The sequence below is a fragment of the Dendrobates tinctorius genome, unplaced genomic scaffold (genome assembly GCF_039654945.1).
Source record: "Dendrobates tinctorius isolate UK_male_01 unplaced genomic scaffold, ASM3965494v1 ptg000029l, whole genome shotgun sequence".
NCBI classification, from domain to species: Eukaryota; Metazoa; Chordata; class Amphibia; order Anura; family Dendrobatidae; genus Dendrobates; species Dendrobates tinctorius.
This window is the reverse complement of record NW_027361697.1, coordinates 13,337,997-13,357,213: the sequence shown is the minus strand read 5'-3', so window position 1 is coordinate 13,357,213 and position 19,217 is coordinate 13,337,997. Positions and strand designations below refer to the sequence as shown.

The 19,217-nt window shown below is 46.2% G+C and overlaps 1 protein-coding gene across 1 annotated transcript in view; it reads right to left on the bottom strand.

The window, feature by feature from the left end:
* The window catches only part of PTBP2 (polypyrimidine tract binding protein 2), a 76,079-nt gene that overhangs the window by 10,305 nt on the left and 46,557 nt on the right, over positions 1–19,217 (bottom strand). The window contains exons 4-8 of the mRNA XM_073571400.1: positions 18,649–18,821; positions 16,258–16,401; positions 9,066–9,230; positions 8,859–8,969; positions 8,511–8,706 (exon numbers count right to left, since the gene is read on the bottom strand). Coding sequence (XP_073427501.1) covers positions 8,511–8,706; positions 8,859–8,969; positions 9,066–9,230; positions 16,258–16,401; positions 18,649–18,821 — 789 coding nt within the window. The remainder of the gene's footprint in view (positions 1–8,510; positions 8,707–8,858; positions 8,970–9,065; positions 9,231–16,257; positions 16,402–18,648; positions 18,822–19,217) is intronic.

The following is a 19,217-nucleotide window of genomic DNA, read 5'->3' as shown; positions in this document are numbered from 1 at the left end:
ACGTTTCTGAGCGGTAAAATCTGCTGCGGATCTGCATCGTGTGTACACAGCCTAAATCTAAACTCTGTGGTGGTACCGCTGCACCCAATAAACTAAGCGTTACATCGCTGGATTCAGAGTCGCTTTGTCTACATTATGCTGTTCTCAGATGAGTTAAAAACCTGCCAGATTCCCCTCAAAGTGATTTCTGTTATTTTGCCAAACACCATGATCTGTACATTGGAGCAATTTTTTTTGCCCACATCTCAGATGGTGGAGAAACATGGATTTTTGTGATAACTCACCGTAAAATCCTTTTCTCTGAGACACTCATTGGGGGACACCGATACAGTGGGTGTATGCTTCTGCCGCTAGGAGGCTGACACTAAGTGAAAAAAAGGTTAGCTCCTCCTCCGTCGTATACACCCTCGCCCCTATTGCGGGCGGAAATCAGTTTGGTGCCAAAGCAGTAGGACAACAAAATCAGCCTTAATACAGGTACATGTCCAGAAAAGGACCACCCTTATATCACATAAATAAATGCGTATTAACTAAACAAAAACAGAGCCAACTGGCTAATAAGGTGGGTGCTGTGTCCCCCCAATGAGCGTCTCGGAGAAGACTCCTTCTCCTTATTGGGGGACACAGATACTGTGGGACGTCCTAAAGCAGTCCCTGGGTGGGAGATTGACTCACCGATCCAAGCTACATGCACCTCTTGTTTAAAAGGTGCGCCACCGCTGCTTGGAGAATCCTTCTACCCAGGCTCGCATCCACCGAGGCCTGAGCATGGATATTATAATATTTGGCAAATGTGTACAGGCTGGACCAAGTTGCTGCCTTACAAACCTGTTCCGTTGAAGCCTGGTGCCGAAGCGCCCAAGAGGCGCCCCACTGCCCGGGTAGTGCGCGCTCTGATCCCTGCTGGAATCGGCGTGCCTCTAATGCGATAGGACTCCTGAATAGTCAAACGAATCCATCTGGCTATGGTCTATTTTGAGGCAGCGAGTCCCTTCCTGCGCCCTTCGGGGAGCATGAACAGCGTGTCCGTCTGATGAAAGGGTGCCATCCGCGACACGTACCTCTGGAGGGCTCTTACCAGGTGTAACGTGTGAAGAGCCTTTTCCACACGGTGCACCGGTGCTGGACAAAAAGGCAAAACATCTTCATTAATGTGACAAGAGGACACGACTTTTGGCAGAAAAGGAGGGGCTGGTCTGAGCACCACCTTATCCTTATGGAAAGTGAGGAATGGAGCTCGACAGGATAGGGCCGCCAGCTCTGAAGACCACCTGATGGAAGTGATGGCCTCTAGGAATACCACTTTCCAGGAAAGGTACCTTAAAGATATCCTGAAGCGGTTCAAATGGAGCTTCCTGCAGAACACGTAGGACCATGTTAAGTTCCCAGGCGTCCATAGGCGCCTTATAGGGAGGTACTAAGTGGGAGACTCCTTGAATGAAATAAAGTCTTCACCTGCAAATTGGTAGCAATTCTGCGCTGGAACAGGACGGATAAGTCCGATCTGTCTCCTGAGGGAACTTGGGGCAAAGCCAGAGTCTAATGCTCTACTGACTGATCTATCCGGACTCTAAGCCCGACTGGAGAAAAGCCAAGATGTTGGGGATCGAGAATCTCAGCGGAGAAACACCACGGCCTCCATACCAAGCAAATAACACCTTCCAGGTGTGGGGGTAAATTCGTACTGAAGCAGGCTTCCAGGCGCAAATCATTGAGCGACCACGTCGCTCCCAAACCCTGCCTGGGTTAGAATCCAAGATTCAACGGCTATGCCGTCAAACACAGGGTCCCTGAGTTCGGGTGGAAAATCGGCCCTTGACACAAAAGATCTGGGCGCTCTGGCAGGCGCCAAGGAACGTCAGCGAGCAGCTGCATTAGATCTGCGTCCCACGCTCGATGGGGCCAGCAGAATCACCGGCACTCCTTCTGTCTTGATCTTTTTGATGACTCTCGGAAGTAGTGGCAGTGGGGGAAGTAGATATGGGAGGCGAAACTGGTTCCATGGCAGAACCAACGCGTCCACCGCGAATGCCTGCGGGTCCCTGGCCTGAGACATGCGGGCACCTTGGCATTCACTCTGGAAGCCATCAGGTCCACATCCAGAGCTCCTCACAGTTGACAATCTGCTGAACAACTTCGGGATGTAGAGACCACTCTCCGGATGCAAGACCCTGCCGGCTGAGAAAGTCTGCCGCCCAATTTTTTACGCCCCGGAATGTGGACAGCCGAAATCACCAAGTGGTTTGCTTCGGCCCACTGAAGAACGAGCCCCACCTCACGCATGGTTGCTCTGCTGTGGTGCCCCCTTGATTTATGTAAGCCACCGCCGCGGCATTGTCAGATTGAATCCGGACAGGGCGGCCTGCTAGAAAAAGTGATGAGACTTCTGCAGAGCCAGCCGAATAGCACATATCCCCAATAAGTTGATAGGGAGGCATGCCTCCTGTGGCGACCACCGTTCCTGGGTTGTGTGGTGGCGAAACACCGCTCCCCCTCTGAGGAGACTGGCATCGGTTGTCATTACCAGCCAATGATCTGGGGGGGAAAGGTTTCCACTGGGCCAGAGGGGAACTGGCTATCCACCATCCGAGCGACTGCCTGACTTGAGAGGACAGTCGGCACCGCCGATCGAGCGTGAAAGGATTCTTGTTCCAGGCTGACAAGAGGGCGTGCTGCAGGGGGCGAAGGTGGAACTGGGCGACAGGTATCGCTTCCATTTTCCCTAGAATCCTCATCCCGGATCGGATGGTATGAGGGACTGGTTGGCGAAGTGTCCGGACTCTGCCAGAGCTAGCGCCTTTTCCTGAGGGAGAATTACCAACCCTCGGCAAGTGTCGAAGATCATTCCTAGGAAGTAGATCCTCTGAGCTGGCACAAGAGATGACTTCTTTGCATTGCCAACCATCCTAAGCAGGCAAGAGTATCTAGCGTGATGTTGAGCTTTTCCTCGCATGCCCGTATTGATGGGCCCTTGACCAAGAGGTCGTCCAGATAAGGCAAGACGACTATGCCTCAAGAATGCAGTGTGGCCATGACAACTGCCATAACCTTTGGGAACACTGGGAACCGTGGCTAGCCTGAAGGATAGCGCTACGAAATGTTGATCGCCGATGGTGAAGCGTAAAAACCTCTGATGAGGAGAAAAAAAAATGGGAATATGCAGATAATGTGTCCTGGATGCCTATTGAGGCCAAGTATTCTCACTGCTCCATGGCTGATAAGACTGAACGGAGAGACTCCATCCGGAAATGTCTGATCCTGATGAATTTGTTCAGAAGCTTCAGGTCCAAAACAGGCCTGACAGACCCATCCTTTTTGGGAACCGCAAAAAAGGGTTGGAATAGAACCCCTGAGCTCTTTTGTGTTCCAGCACTGGAACAGCGATTGGATGGCTTCCAATAGAGCCCTTGCCTGGGTATCTACCCTAGTAATCCGGGAAAGAAAAAAAACTGAGAATATCTGACAAATCCTATCTTGTAGCCTGAGGCCACCAATTCCTTTACCCATACGTCGTAAGCGACATTGACCCCCGACGTGGTGAAACCAGAGTAGGCGGCCGCCCACCTAGCCGGTGTCGTCTGGCAAAGGCCTCGAGTCATTTGGCCGACGATCTTTGGGATCTGGATCCCCTCGATCTGCGCTGCTGAGTATGCATTCTCCCCAATGGGTTGGCTCTATACGAGACCTGCTGCTCCCTTTCGTGGTTGGGGCGGCCTGAGGCGGAATTGGCCGCTGTAGTCGACCTGGGGTTGCAAAACGGCCCCAAACGTGCCTGAAAACAGGTGATGAAAAAGCGTTTTTCACCTTTTTTTGAGGGAGAAACCCGCTCTTCCCTCCTGTGGAGACGGAGATAAGTTGATCCAACTTCTCCCCAAATAGGTGGCCGCACTGATAAGGCAGGGAAGTCAAGGACTTCTTAGAAGTAGAATCGGCTCGCCATGTCCTTCACCATAGGGCTCTTCTGATAGAAATTGCATTAGGGGCAGCAAGTGCCGAGCAATTGTCCGCATCCAAAGACACATTGATTACATAGTCTCTGGCCATCGCCATCTGACCTGCGACCTCCGAAATCTCTACAGGTAGATCCTGCACAACCTTATTTAATGTTTCTGACCATGATATCATAGCCTTGGCTACCCAAGTTGCTGTGAATGAGGGAGCGAGCGCTGACCCTGACTCCTCATATACTGAGCGAGCTAAGCGCTCTATAAGGCGATCCGTGGGATCCTTAATTGAGGAAACACTAGGGATGGATAGCAGGGTCTTAGTGGCTAGGCATGAAACCGGAGGATCCACCATCGGGGATTCCAACCATTTTTTTTTTTTTTTTTTTTTACAGAGGTTCGGAGCAAACGGATACCCTGTTTCAAGTGACGCTGGAGTATCCAGGTCAAGGGGCTCGTCTGAGTCGCAATCTGAGGTCTGCTCGCTATCAACCACTGGTGACGGGGAGCGAGAAGCAGAACTTATGGAAGCCAAGGCACCGGATGGACTGGGCGACACCGTGTGGATTAGTTTCCCTCGGGTCTGCCTGGAGTGAGAGCGGCCCCTGCAGGCCGGAGGCTTTTGTGAGGTGGAGGTCCCCTCTAAGGCCGGCAAGCCACTGTCCCTGCCCCCACCTGAGGCCTGAAGGGACTCAATTGCATGAACTGAGAGTGATAGGGCCCACTCTGGGGGGCTTGGCACATTGGTCGCGGTCGCAGTGGAGGACGGACACTGAGGTTCTGTTAGGCGTCGGGTTCCGGGCGCTGCACAGCGGGAATCCCGAGTCTTGTCCTCTGCGGTCCACACCAGCATTGTGGGTTTGGTCGCAGGGGAGGGCTCCTGGGCACGTTTGGAGTCACAGGTTTCACATAGTTTTTTTACTCTGCGCTCGTGGAAAAACTGGCCCCACGGGAAATGCATGCGGCATAAAGGAACGTGTGCGATTTCCCTTTTCCGGTCATATTGCTGCCAGGCTCAATAACCCCCCTCTGTTTTCTATAAGAGGTTTGAGAGAAGGAGGAAACAAACCCCCTTTTATCGCACGTAGCGCGGCTCCAGGGTCGGGGGGGGGGGTTGCACTTACCCTGATCCTGTGTCCCCACGTGCTCCTGCCGCTGCGCTCGCCTGCGCTCCCTTCTCCTCTCCTGGTCGCGGCCTACCCTGTAATAAGACCGGGAGCTCAATTTGTTCGCGTCCGCCCTCCACGGGGGACGGCGCCGTAAATGACATCATGCCGGGGGCGGGACTTCCACCCGCGGCTTCGTCACGGCTGAAGCCGCGGGCTAAATTTCTACCCCTTCCCGCCCACCTGCACGCTGGCAGCCCCCCAAACATGGCGATCCCGCCGGCCCTTCTCTGAGCCGCTCCATGGACCGACATCCGCGCTGGCGGCCCCCGTCTGGGGGGGGTAGGAGGGAGGAAAGGAAATGCTGGACCAGGTGAGCACCACCTTCCGCCTGGAGCCTTCACAATGGAGCTCCCGGTACGCTGCCGCAGGGCCCTCCCAAGTCCTCCATACCTGCGATAACCTCCGCTACAGATCCTGCGCATGAGGTAGAGGGGATGGGGTAATTTTCTGGACGGTGCAGGCACCCTAGCTCCGTCCCCCCTGCAGGGGCGAGGAGAGGGACCGTCCGCAGCCATGCAGCACCGCCGTCCAGCGTTGGTGGAGCAGTGGGGGGGCCGCACAGACTAGTCTTGTGCCTCTGTGCAAGCCCATGGTTTCACTACCTAGGGGTGGACAGGGCTAATTCCGGCATAATGTCCCACGTAGCGGGAGAAGATACGTGGAGGGACACTCGCACGTGCTCGCCTGTTGATGGTTTGGGGAAATCAGATCCTTTCAATAGGATGCGTTGCCCCATCTTATCTTCATAAAATAAAAAAGAAAAAATAGAAGTCTGGGGAAAAAGACCCAGATATGTCCCAAAGTGCGGGAAAGGATACGCGGAGACTATACTCAACGCGTGCTCGCCCGTTGATGGTTTGGGGAGATCGGACCCTTTCAATAGGATCCGTCGCCCCTGTCTCATCTTCACGGGAAAAGAATAAAAAAAAAAAAAAATAGTCTGGAGACATCCAGACGTGTGTGCTTCCAATGGACACCAAGCAAAAAACGGAGTTCCGCCCGCAATAGGGGAGAGGGTGTATACGATGAAGGAGGAGCTAACCTGTTTTTTTTCACTTAGTGTCAGCCTCTTAGCGGCAGAAGCATACACCCACAGTATCTGTGTCCCCAAATGAGAAGGAGAAAATGGCGTTATGTATTGTATTTTTTTTTTTTTTTTTTTAAGCTATAAACACCACATCCGAATTTGAGTTGATAATCTTTAACCCCTTCATGACCGGAGTTTTTTTTTCGATTTTTCGTTTTTCACTCCCCTTCTTTCTAGAGCCATAACTTTTGTTTTTCCATCAATATGGCCATGTGAGGGCTTTTTTTTTGCGGAACGAGTTGTACTTTTGAACGCCATCATTGGTTTTAGCATGGCTTGTACTCGAAAACGGGAAAAAAAATTCCAAGTGCGGTGACATTGCGAAAAAAAAAGTGCAATCCCACACTTGTTTTTTGCTAGGTTCACTAAATGCCAAAACTGACCTGCCATTATGATTCTTCAGGTCATTAAGAGTTCATAGACACCAAACATGTCTAGGTTCTTTTTAATCTAAATGGGGGGGGGGAATCCAAAGTTTGCAAAAAAAAAAAAAAAAAAAGCGCAACCCGTAGCGTCTCCATTTTTTGTGATCTGGGGTCGGGTGTGGGCTTATTTTTTGCATGCCGGGCTGTCGTTTTTAATGACACCACTTTTGTGCAAATACGTTCTTTTGTTCACCCATTATTGCATTTCAATGCAATGTCACTGCGACCAAAAAAAACGCAATTATGGAGTTTTGATTTTTTTCTCGCTACGCCATTAAGGCTAGTTTCACATTAGCGTTTGGAGGTGCAGCGGATGCTCGCCGTGAAACTCCGCCCCCTGCCGCGCCTCCTCCAGTCAGCGCCGCCTATGGGGGGGCATGCCGCTGCATGCAGCCTGCGTACCCTATCTTTAGCATGCGTCCTTTTGACGGTGCGGCGACCTGCGCCAAACGCAACGTGTTGCATTTTGGTCCGTCAAAAGGACACATGCGGCGGCAAAAGCATATCTGCGCATCCAATGCTAAAGATAGGGTACGCAGGCCGAATGCAGCGGTATGCGAACATAGGCGGAGCTGACCAGAGGAGGCACGGCAGGGGCCAGAGCTTCACGGCAAGCGTCCGCTGAGCCTCCAAACGCTAATGTGAAACTAGCCTTAGCGATAAGGTTAATCCTTTTCTTAAATCGATAGATCGGGAAATACCAAATATGGTGTGTGATTTTTTTTTTCTTTGTTTTATCTTGATTGGGGCAAAAAGGGGGTGATTTGAACTTTTAGCGTTTATTTTTTTTATTTTTAACACTCCCACACACACTTTTGGCATGCCACACTTGACCAGCTCTGCTACATATGGGCGATGAGCAGATCGCCCATACGTAGCAGATTTACTGCATTACTATGAGCGCCGACCACTGGGCGGCACTCATAGCAATGTGTCTGCAACAACCAGAGGCCTCTATGAAACCTCTGGCTGTCAAGACAACGCGTCGCTGACCACGATCACGTGACGGGGGACGGCGATGCGTTCACTTCCGGCCTGGCGGCCAGAAGCGGTAGTTAATGCCCGCTGTCAGTGTTTGACAGCAGGATTTAACTAGTTAATAGGCGCGAGCAGATCACGATTCTGCTTGCGTTTATTGCGGGCACATGTCAGCTCTTTATAACAGCTGACATGTCGTGGCTTTTATGTGGGCTCACCGCCGGAGCCCACCTCAAAGCAGGGGACACTCACAGCTGACGTACTATCCCGTCAGCGGTCAGAAAGAGGTTAAAGTTCAGCCAGAGCATTGCATGCAGTTATAGGATTGTCTTTTGAAAATATGATCGTTTCTGTGATATGGACATCATGGCCTGTAAACCCAGCCTTAGACATTTTACATAAAGGCTAGCCTTAACATACCAAGCTTTAGCAAAAGGAGACACAATAAGAATCAAGAATTTTTTTTTTTTTTTTTTTAAATCCCTAAAAGCTTATATACTGCTTCTGTTGGCATTTTCTTGGCTGTACGGATATGGTCTATCAGAACTTAATGAGAGCTATAGGGAGGTAGTGGAAGTTGTGCCAGTAACGCTATCCAGTGGTAATTTCTGAAATCTGATATAAAGCAGACTGTACTGTAAAGAAAGCAGTGGTTCAATAGAACACAAGTCTGAAAAGTCTGATCTTAAATAAATATCACTGTATAAACAAAGTTGTTCCAGATGCACAGAACATTTCACATCAGTCTCCTAATTTCTGTAAGCAGACCTGGAAAACACCATATTAGGTTACTGACAAGAACAGGGCTGCAGTCACAAAACACATGACGAGTTCAGCAAAGCTCATCATCCCGGTGAAACAAGCCATATACGGGAAAGCAAGGAGACACGATTGTGGAAAGACGTACCTAGAAGTGATGTTTCCTTGGCAAATGCTGCAGCTATTGCTGGATCCAAAGTCGGCTGCCCATCCCCAGATGGCAAGTCTGGACGTGTATAATCGCGACTTTTGTCATTGTTGTACTTCACATTTAAGTTCACCAACTTGGAAAAATCAATACGGAGAGTACAACAAGCATTGTAGATATTCTGACCATCTAACGCCTGCAAAAAAAAAAAAAAAAAGTTTTTGCAAGTGTTACGTCATGAACCATACTTTAGAGGACAGATCCCAAAAATCACCCCTCACACGATTGCTCTTTTACTCTTTGAACATTAAAAAAAATAAACACCAAATCCACTACAAGGTCACCTACCAGCTTTGCTTGCTGTGCATTCATTGGGTCCGCATACTGCAGAAGGGCTTGAAACTGATTGTTTTTTGTAAAAGTGATTATCTTCAAGACCGTTCCAAATTTGGAAAAGATCTGAAGGAGGGGAAGCCAGGAAACAAGGGATGTTAAACACATCGATATTTGTACAAAAATCAGTTCATAAAAAACAGAACAATTCAGTTCACAAACCTGGTGAAGGACGTCAAGTGTTACGGGGTAGTACATGTTGTCGATGATTATTCGCAGCACTGGGCTCTGTGCAGAAGATAGTGTATTCTCACTTCCCGCAGTATTGGCCACAGTGGAATTGGAAGTCTGAACGGCAGATACCGCCTGAAGCATGGCTTGGGCACGCTGAAAGAAAACAAAACTTTGAGGTGGTGGGAAAGAGCAGCCGCTTTGTACAAGGGAATAAAAGGGAATCTGCAGACGTGCATTATATGAGAGAACGCGGAGCACGCACACAAGGAAGTTTGTGCAAACCAAAAAAAAAAAAAAAAAAAAAAAATATATAGGAAAGAATTACATTTACTGCCACATTAGCATCTGCTGCTTCTAGATTACATTTTGTGATATAAATGATATCTTCCCGAAAATTATCAAAAAAACAATTCACCAATTGTGACATTTAGGGCCAGATTCATTGTGACTGGTGTCATGCACATCATTGCGGTATCTTTCTCCAGCACGTCCATCATCTTAGGGTGGTTTCACATTAGGCTACTTTCAGACATCCGGTGTGTGGGGTCCGGCGGCGTGCGGCGAAAAGCCGAGCCGCCGGATCAGGCCTGCAGCGGTGACACCAGATGTGTATGCGGCGTCTGATACAGCTCGGACAGGATTTATAGGAGCCGCAGGAGGAAGATACATCGGGGACGGGGTGGCGGTTAGAGAGAGACACACGGGGGGGGAGAGGGAGAGATCTTGCAGGGCACTTGTGGGGTTAACCCTCACAGTGTCTGGGCATGCGCCGTGTTAAAAGCCGTTCCGGCGCTGAAAAAAAACATTGCAGGGAACGTTTTTTGCAGACGCCGGACAGGCATTTTTTGCCGTATCCGGCAAAAGCCGGACACGCCGCACGGCCATCAGGCACAATGCGGCAATAATGCTAGTCTATGGGATAAAAGCCGAATCCGGTGGCAACCGGCGCTGGCTTTTACATTTTTCGCCGCTTCGCGCCTGATGCTAAAAAACTGATGTCTGAAAGTAACCTTAGCGTTTCAGGCCGCAGCGTCGGCCTGCGCACGGCCGCCGCTAAGCCCCACCTCCTCCGGTAGCTCCGCCTACGGGCGCATGACGCTGCATGTGACCCCTATCTTTAGCACTGGGGACGCAGGCTGTGCGCAGCTATGCGTTTGCCGGCGCATGCGTCCTTTTGACGGTGCGCCGAGCGCACCAAAACGCATACCTGCGCACGGCCTGCGTCCCCAGTGCTTAAGATGGGGGGGATGCAGGTCACATGCAGTGTCATGCACCCGAAGGAGGAGCTACCGGAGGTGCGGCAGGGGGCGTGGCTTAGCGGCGGCCGTGCGCAGGCCGACGCTGCGGTCTGAAACGCTATTGTGAAAACCACCCTTACTGAGAGTGTGTGCCCATATCAGTAATGCTACTCCAATCAGAAACTTCTGTGTTACGCCACAACTTTTCATTAATTTGTCGTGCTGGCTTTGCCACTTCATATTTCTGGTCTACCCATTGAGGAACATCTGGCTAAAAGTCAGACAATTTTTGAGCAAATCCACGTTGTGCAAGAATTGTGACCTGTGAAGGAGTTTTACACCTTCAAAAATCAGGCTGTTCGAGAATGTTCACACATGGGCAGATACAGCATCAGCAGAGAGCATGAAGTTTTATTAATCTCTTCCACACACTGCGGAAAATATCTGCAGAAGAAACTGACCGGTGATGCAGACCATAAATCTGAAGCATATCACTTTATGCTGTAGAGATTCATAGAATCATAGAATCGTAGAGTTGGAAGGGACCTCCTGGGCCATCTGGTCCAACCCCCTGCTCAAAGCAGGATTCGCTAAATCATCCCAGTCAGATGTCTGTCCAGCCTCTGTTTGAAGACTTCCATTGAAGGAGAACTCACCACTTCTCGTGGCAGCCTGTTCCACTCATTGATCACTCTGTCAAAAAGTTTTTTCTAATATCTAATCTGTGTCTCCTCCCATTCAGTTTCATCCCATTGCTTCTAGTCTTTCCTTGTGCAAATGAGAATAAAGTTGATCCTTCTACAATGTGACAGCCCTTTAGATATTTGTAGACAGCTATTAAGTCTCCTCTCAGTCTTCTCTTTTGCAAACTAAACATTCCCAAATCCTGCAACCTTTCCTCATAAGACAGGGTTTGCAGACTGGTCACCATTCTGGTCGCTCTTTTCTGAACTTGCTCCAGTTTGTTGATGTCTTTTTTAAAATGTGGTGCCCAAAACTGGACACAATATTCCAGATGAGGTCTGACCAAAGAGGAGTAGAGGGAAATAATGACTTCACGTGATCTAGACTGTATGCTTCTGTTAATACATCCTAGAATTGCATTTGCCTTTTTTGCTGCTGCATAACACTGTTGACTCATATTCAGTCTGTGATCTATTAGTATACCCAAGTCTTTTTCACATGTGCTGTCACTTAGCCCTATTCCTCCCATTCTATATATGCTTTTTCCATTTTTATTGCCCAGATGTAGTACTTTGCATTTCTCCCTGTTAAAAACCATTCTGTTTGTTGCTGCCCACTTCTCCAGTTTATTTAAATCTTTTTGAATCCTCTCTCTCTCTTCTCTAGTATTAGCTATCCCTCCTAGCTTTGTGTCATCAGCAAATTTAATCAGTTTACCCTCAATGCCTTCATCTAAATCGTTGATAAAGATGTTGAACAATACAGGGCCCAGGACAGAGCCCTGTGGTACCCCACTTGAGACATTCTTCCAACTGGATGTGCAGCCATTTACGACCACTCTTTGGGTCCGATCACTAAGCCAGTTATGAATCCACCTAACAGTTGCCTTGTCCATACCATACTTAATCATTTTTTCAATAAGGATTGTATGAGAGACTTTGTCAAATGCTTTGCTGAAGTCAAGATATACTATATCTACAGCATTTCCTTGATCCACCCAATCAGTGATACCGTCATAGAAGGAAATTAAGTTAGTCTGACATGACTTATTAGTTACAAACCCATGCTGACTCAGTTTAATCACTTCATTCTTATCCAGGTATTGACATACATGTTGTTTAATAATTTGTTCAAAGATCTTTCCTGGTATAGAAGTCAGACTCACCGGCCTATAGTTACCTGGGTCCACCTTCTTCCCCTTTTTGAAGATAGTAACAACATTTGCTCTTCTCCAATCTTCTGGCACTTCTCCTGTTCTCCAAGAATTTTCAAAGATTATAGAGAGGGGTTCAAAAATTTCTTCTGCTATCTCCTTCAGTACTCTGGGGTGTAATTCATCTGGACCTGGAGACTTGAATTCATTTAGGCTAGCTAAGTGTTTCCTCACTATCTTTCTGTTTATAGATATCCTGGATTCTTCTATTCCCTTAATAGGACAGTGAATAACAGTTGATGTTACATTTCCTTTCTGAGAGAAAACAGATGCAAAATAGGAATTTAAAAGTTCAGCCTTCTCAACATCCTGTCTTACCATTTCATCATTTTCATCCTGTAAAAATCCTATAGCATCTTTGACTTTTCTTTTACTTTTGACATATCCCCAAAATCCTTTATTATTGCTTTTGACATCTCTTGCAAGCCTCAATTCATTTTCAGCTTTAGCTAATCTGATTTGTGCCCTGCAGGTTCTGCAGACAGCATTATATTCTTCTTTAGATATGCCTCCCTCTTTCCATTTTATAAACATTTTTTTCTTCCTTTTTAGCATGTGCTTAAGTTCTGTGTTCATCCATCCTGGTTTCCTTAACTGCTTCCTATTCTTCCCTCTTTTCGGAATTGTTAACAACTGTGCTTTGAGAATTTCATTTTTCACGATTTCCCATCCTTCCTGGACATTTTTGTCTTTAAGGATATCCAGCCATTGGATCCCTCCAATTCTCTTTCTGAATCCCTTAAAATCTGCCTTTCTGAAATCTAACCTTGACGTCTGAGTCTTCACAGGTCTTCCGCCTCTAGTTATCCAAAATTCTAAAATAGCATGGTCGCTACCTCCTAGGGTCCCAGCCACTTTTACCTCCTCAACCATTTCCTCCCTGTTTATAAGGATTAGATCCAAGGTAGCAGTTCCCCTTGTTTTCTCCCTTACCTTTTGGAAGATAAAGTTGTCAGCAAGAGAGGATAAGAATTTCCTTGACCTGTTAGTTTTGCCTGAGAGAGATTCCCAACAAATGTCTGGATAGTTGAAATCTCCCATGACAACTATGTCATATTTTTTGGAGAACTTGGCCATTTGATGCATAAAGAGTTCATCCATAGCTTCAGCTTGCACAGGCGGCCTGTAGTAAATGCCTACAATGGTGTCCTTTCCATTGTTCTGTCCTTGTATTCTTACCCAAACAGTTTCCACAGAACTTCCAGTCTCTGAAGCTTCAATCTCTGTGCAGATATACGCGTTTCTAACATACAATGCGACACCCCCTCCTCGTTTATCAAGTCTGTTTCTTGCAAATAAGTTGTATCCTTCTAGTCTTGTATTCCAATCATGTGTATTGTCCCACCAAGTTTCAGTGATTGCAATGACATCATATTTCTTTTCCTGTGTTAGTAGTTCCAATTCTCCTTGTTTGTTGCCCATGCTTTGTGCATTAGTATAGAAACATTTTAGTTTGTGATTTGTTTCTCTTTCTCCAATATTTTTATTAATTAGATTCTTTCGTCTTTGTTCTTCCTTTCCACTTCTAATAGCAGAGTTCTCAATAGCATTTGTCAGGTGTATGGCTTTTTCTGGTCTTTTGCTTCCCTTCCCATGTTGTTCTAGTTTAAAGCTCTCCTTACAAGTGTAGCAAGGCGACTTCCAAATACATGCTTTCCAGTCTTCGTAAGGTGCACCCCATCTCTAGCAAGTAGTCCATCGTATAAGTAGTTCACTCCGTGATCCAGAAATCCAAATCGTTGCTGACGGCACCATCGACGTAGCCAGTTGTTCACCTGCAGAATCTTATTCCACCTCCTTGTTCCATGGCCATCCACTGGGAGGATGGAAGAGAAGACCACCTGCGCTCCCAGTTCTTTCACTTTCTTACCCAAGTCTTCAAAGTCTCTGCAGATGGTTTCCAGGTCGTTTCTTGCGGTGTCATTTGTCCCCACATGTAGTAGCAGGAATGGGTAGTCATCTGTAGGTCTGAAGAGTCCTGATATCCTGTCAGACACATCTTTAATTTTTGCACCTGGAAGACAACACATTTCTCTTGAAGTTATATCCGGTCTGCAGATAGCGGCCTCAGTTCCTCTCAACAGGGAATCCCCCATGACCACCACTCTCCGTTTCTTCACAACATTTTTCTTTCTCCATCCAGGAGGACTCTGAAGGCGTACAAGGTTGCTGCTTGTTGACAAAGTCTTATCCTGATGTATTTCTTCATTGTTTTCCTGCGTGAGAGCCTGGTACTGGTTTCTGAGCAGTATGGGTGCTGACTGCCTCCTGATCCTCCTGCTTCTCTGGGTCACATGTCTCCATTCCTCTGTTTCTTCAGGTGCACTTCGAATTTCTTCTCTTTCTGTAACATGAAGAGATAATTCTGCTCTGTCCAAGAACTCTTCACCTTCCTTAATGATCTTCAACGTAGCTAACCTCTCTTCGAGATTTTGTAACTTTTCCTCCAACAGGGACACAAGCTTGCATTTGTGGCATGTGAAGTTTGGCTTTTCCACTGGTAAGTCTGTGAACATGTAGCAAGAAATGCAGCTCACCAAATGGCTCCTGGCCTCTTCCATCTTGAGATTTCTTAAAAACGATGAAAGATGAGCCCAAATTCGGGCCTATCGGCGCGCGGTTTTTCCGATTTCCTCTTTTCAGCTGCAACGGCCAAAACCCAGTGATCGTTGAGCTCGCGGAGACTCTTCACTTATCCCAGAAGGCACTGGGAATATGCAAATGATCTCCTCAAGACTCTTCCCCTGGTTTTCCGATTTCCTCTTTTCAGCTGCAACGGCCAAAACCCAGTGATCGTTGAGCTCGCGGAGACTCTTCACTTATCCCAGAAGGCACTGGGAATATGCAAATGATCTCCTCAAGACTCTTCCCCTGGTTTTCCGATTTCCTCTTTTCAGCTGCAACGGCCAAAACCCAGTGATCGTTGAGCTCGCGGAGACTCTTCACTTATCCCAGAAGGCACTGGGAATATGCAAATGATCTCCTCAAGACTCTTCCCCACAAGTTTGCAACGCATAAGGCCTGCATTGAAAAGTTTGCATGTGTGATGGGTTGTCAGACAACCGCCTCTCAAAAATGAAGCTGCTGCATCAAACAGAATAATGTAATGGTTCCAACTTCCGCCACCCGCTTCCCCCAAGTAACCAGCAGATTTTGCAAAGGGGAGCCGCAGCAAGCCGGATACATAGGGCGGAAATGTAGCATTTTATAAAAGCCATTAGGCTAGAGGTTTCCTCAATATCACAAGTTGTCCCCCATCTATGGGTTTGGGGAGAACTTGTTTAGCGGTGTAGGATCAACCACTAAGACTTCCAATCGATCCTTTGAACAGAGCTCTGTACAGCCCACTCTTAAAAAGTAGCGGAGGTGCACGTGCTTGGTCTCCACTACAATCATGCGACTGGTAGAAATAGTCAAGTATTGTACTGGAGAACACTGCAATCGAGGTCTAGCATGCTTCAAGACAGGGCTCTATGGAGTCCCAGCACGCAAGTTATTTCACATGACCAGCGATTTTCAAACTCACTTTAAAGATGAATGTCTGTATGCAATACAAGGAGGCTCATGAATGCCAGAACCAATAAGATGAAATGAGGAATCAGGAGATTAAATTTGAAAAGATCAGCAATCCTTTGTATGCTTTACTAGAGCAGCATTCAGCGGACAATGAGATCACTCGCTATGAAATCCTTACTGCCCAACAGGTAACATGGAGGATTGCCTTCATAAGACAACCACTATGATCAACCTGATGACTGCAGGATACACAAAGTCAAGCGGCCTATCAATACTGTACTGACTGGAAGCAGACTAGATAAATTGGGGTCCTACACTTGGCACATCATACTAGTCAGCTGTCTAAGAGCGCAGTACACATGGTTTACAAAGCACAGCTCTGCACTGTGCCAAGTAGTATAATTCCCTACAGCCCAGTCCCATTCAACACAGATAGTAGAAGTACAAGACTATGGCTGGTAAACAATCTAGGGGTATGAAATGTCAAAGAAATTGCAAACAAATTAACAAAAGAGCTTAAAACAAATACCTGGTTTAAAGCGCTATCTGTTTTCAGTTCTTTATGGTTGGAGTACTGGATATATATAGGTTGGTTACGCAAGTGAGGAGTCAGTGAAGTATAATAGTTAACCATGGTGGCAGCCGCTTCCTCTGTAGCCAATTCCAAAAAAGCCTACAAAAGCAACACACAATATAAAGTAAAAATAGAATTAAAAAGGGTTATTCCCTAGTTGTGTCTTAAGCAGCACACTTCTGCATCTCCTTCCTTAGTTGTTGCTGCGAATAAGAAGGGAAGGGGGCTACACATTTTTGTGACAGTTCTGCTCCTTAACCTGATACTGAGACACATTAATGGTCTGTCAGTGTATGGTTATCACTACATTTACATATGGACATAACAGGGTCTATGAACAAACCGATGGCTTGGGGAAAATGAGAACCGTACTGGAAAATGCCGATTATGGGGGCTGGTGATTTAGCAGAACTAACAACATTAGCTCAGGAGCAGAGATGGAGATTATGAGAAAACTGATGTATAGAAATCTATGGGCTGGAGAGATCCAACCAGGATTTTAAGAGTTAACACTTCATCCTAGAAGGTAACTACTGGACATACATGCTGTAGTGATTAAACAAGCTGTACTCTATGCAAGATAAAAGCTCTCATAGTAAAATGACAGCAGAAGGAGTGACAGTGGGAGAGATTTAACTGTCTTATATTAATAAGGTCATTGATGCCCATAGCAACCAGAGCTCAGCTTCCATATATTAATGAGCTGTGGTAAAATAAAAAAAAAAAAAAAGAGAGCTTTGACTGGCTGCCGTGGACAAATTACATTCTTACTATGAACCGCCAAATCTTCCCCATATGTAGTTGCGTTATGGCATGTCTACCAGTGTTGTCACCAAAATTCCAAACCTTGTACATTGACGATTTTTTGTTGACCTCCAAAAGGAAATGAACTGAAATTTCTCTGATCAGATACTCCAGCATATTATTGCTGATATGAATATCAGACGATAAGGGTCACACACTATTTTACTTGCAAACAATCTGTACTATGTAAATTGCCTTCAACCTCTGGGTTGGATCACTCAATGTTCTGATGGATATTCTTTGAAGTGTATTAACAATAACTGAGTCATTGTGGGTATCAGAAAGAGCCTTTTCTTTGAATGGTCACATCCCTCTGATATGGTGGCTACACGTTGCTTACATCTGGTGTTTAGAATCATCAGAAAAACAAGCAGAACAACTGACTGGCATATCCGAAAGCATAGCAATGGACATGCATAATTTATAGTGAAATATGTAGTGTGTTTCCATACTACCCCAGATTTGCACAGTGACCTTAGTCATTATGTTCACATTGATAAGTCTTGCATGAGTTTTAAAATTAATGTACAAGATGGCAAAACATGTCTTTGGCATGGTGGAAACACCAACAATTGGCAGCTTTTGGGTATATAGAAGTTGCTCAAATCAGAAGTGCTGAAACCATTCCCATCATTATTCATCATGTGATGTGCTCAGGTTAAAGGGTGCTCAGCAATTCCTGGGCTGTCTGCACCTAAATTTGAGTCATGAACATGTCAACAGGGCTATGGAGTCAGAGTCTGTCCGTTTTGGTGCAGTCAGAGTCCGAAAATATATAATAAATGTTTGTTCTTTTCCTGATCTAAGGATATCGGCTTTTAGTCAAGATGAATCTGTGCTGCATTTTATGTACAAGCTCAATAGTGAGTTAGTGCTGTGGAGTCGAAGTCGTGAAGTCAAAGAAATTGATGATTTGGAGTTAGAGTACGTGGTTTGGCTTACAGACTCCACAACTCTGCATGTTAGTCAGTGATCCACATTTTCGATTATTTTCTCCAACTAGTGCCCACATACAACAGTGATCTCCCGGAATACATGCAAGTCTCGTAACAAGACAAAAAGGAGTGTTCTACGCAACTTGTTGCCAACGCATTTTGCAGAATGCAGGCAGAAAAATAGGTTTGGCAAAATGGCATATTGCACAGCAGTTTACAATTTAGGATAATGTAGTATGATTACGTTCAAAAGTAAAATCACCAAAAATATTGGCAGAGAACCTATACTACTATTTAGGTCAAGTTAAGTTAGTCTCCTAGGGGGACATGATCTTGACTTGATCTGAAAAAAGCAAGTCAATTGCAAACTTGCTTATTTTCATGCTGTCTAACAATTTCAAAACACAACAATGCCACTTTAAATGGGAAACATATTACACTAGGTTGGTATTCAACAGTATATGCTTCGATCGTGTGGAAAGGTGATTTTCCCGGCTTCATATGTCATGTTTAAGAGGGCTATATGGGAATAGAAATCAAGTTCTGCTTCCAGATTATCAAACAGCTACACTTCATTTGAGGCACAAAATACTAAAAGTCACAGTACCTGATTTTTTCCTTTTAGCATTAGAATATTTGTCACTTTTCCAAAAGGTAAACCCAATGCGATAACTTCAGTTTCGGTTACTTCACCAGGAAGTTTTCGGATATGAAGCACCCGGGAAGCCGAACCTTCCATTTTATCGTCTCCTTTAAATTTTTTATTATCGTTGCCATTGGCTGGGGAAGCAAAAAAAAAAAAAAAAAGAAGCAACATGTAATAATCACTCTCTGAAAGGCAAGAAGATACACAATCCCATCTTAACTTGTGATTTTTGGGAACAACCCTTTATCTCTAACAATCCAGAGATTCCAGTGGGATAGTTGGGAGTCCCAGCATTTATTTGCACTCCCCAAAGTCAGCAAGTTATTCCCTATCCAAAACATACGTGATAACGTCCTAATTTGGGAAAACTCCATTAATGGCTTTTATGTAATGCTACATCTGCAATACACCTGGCTTATTGCAGCCTCTACCAGCAAAAAACAACACCTCTGCTCCATTCAAGACATTGCTGCAGAGCCCCAATCTCAGGATTGATGAGGGTCGCAGACGTTGAACCCAAAGTGATCACC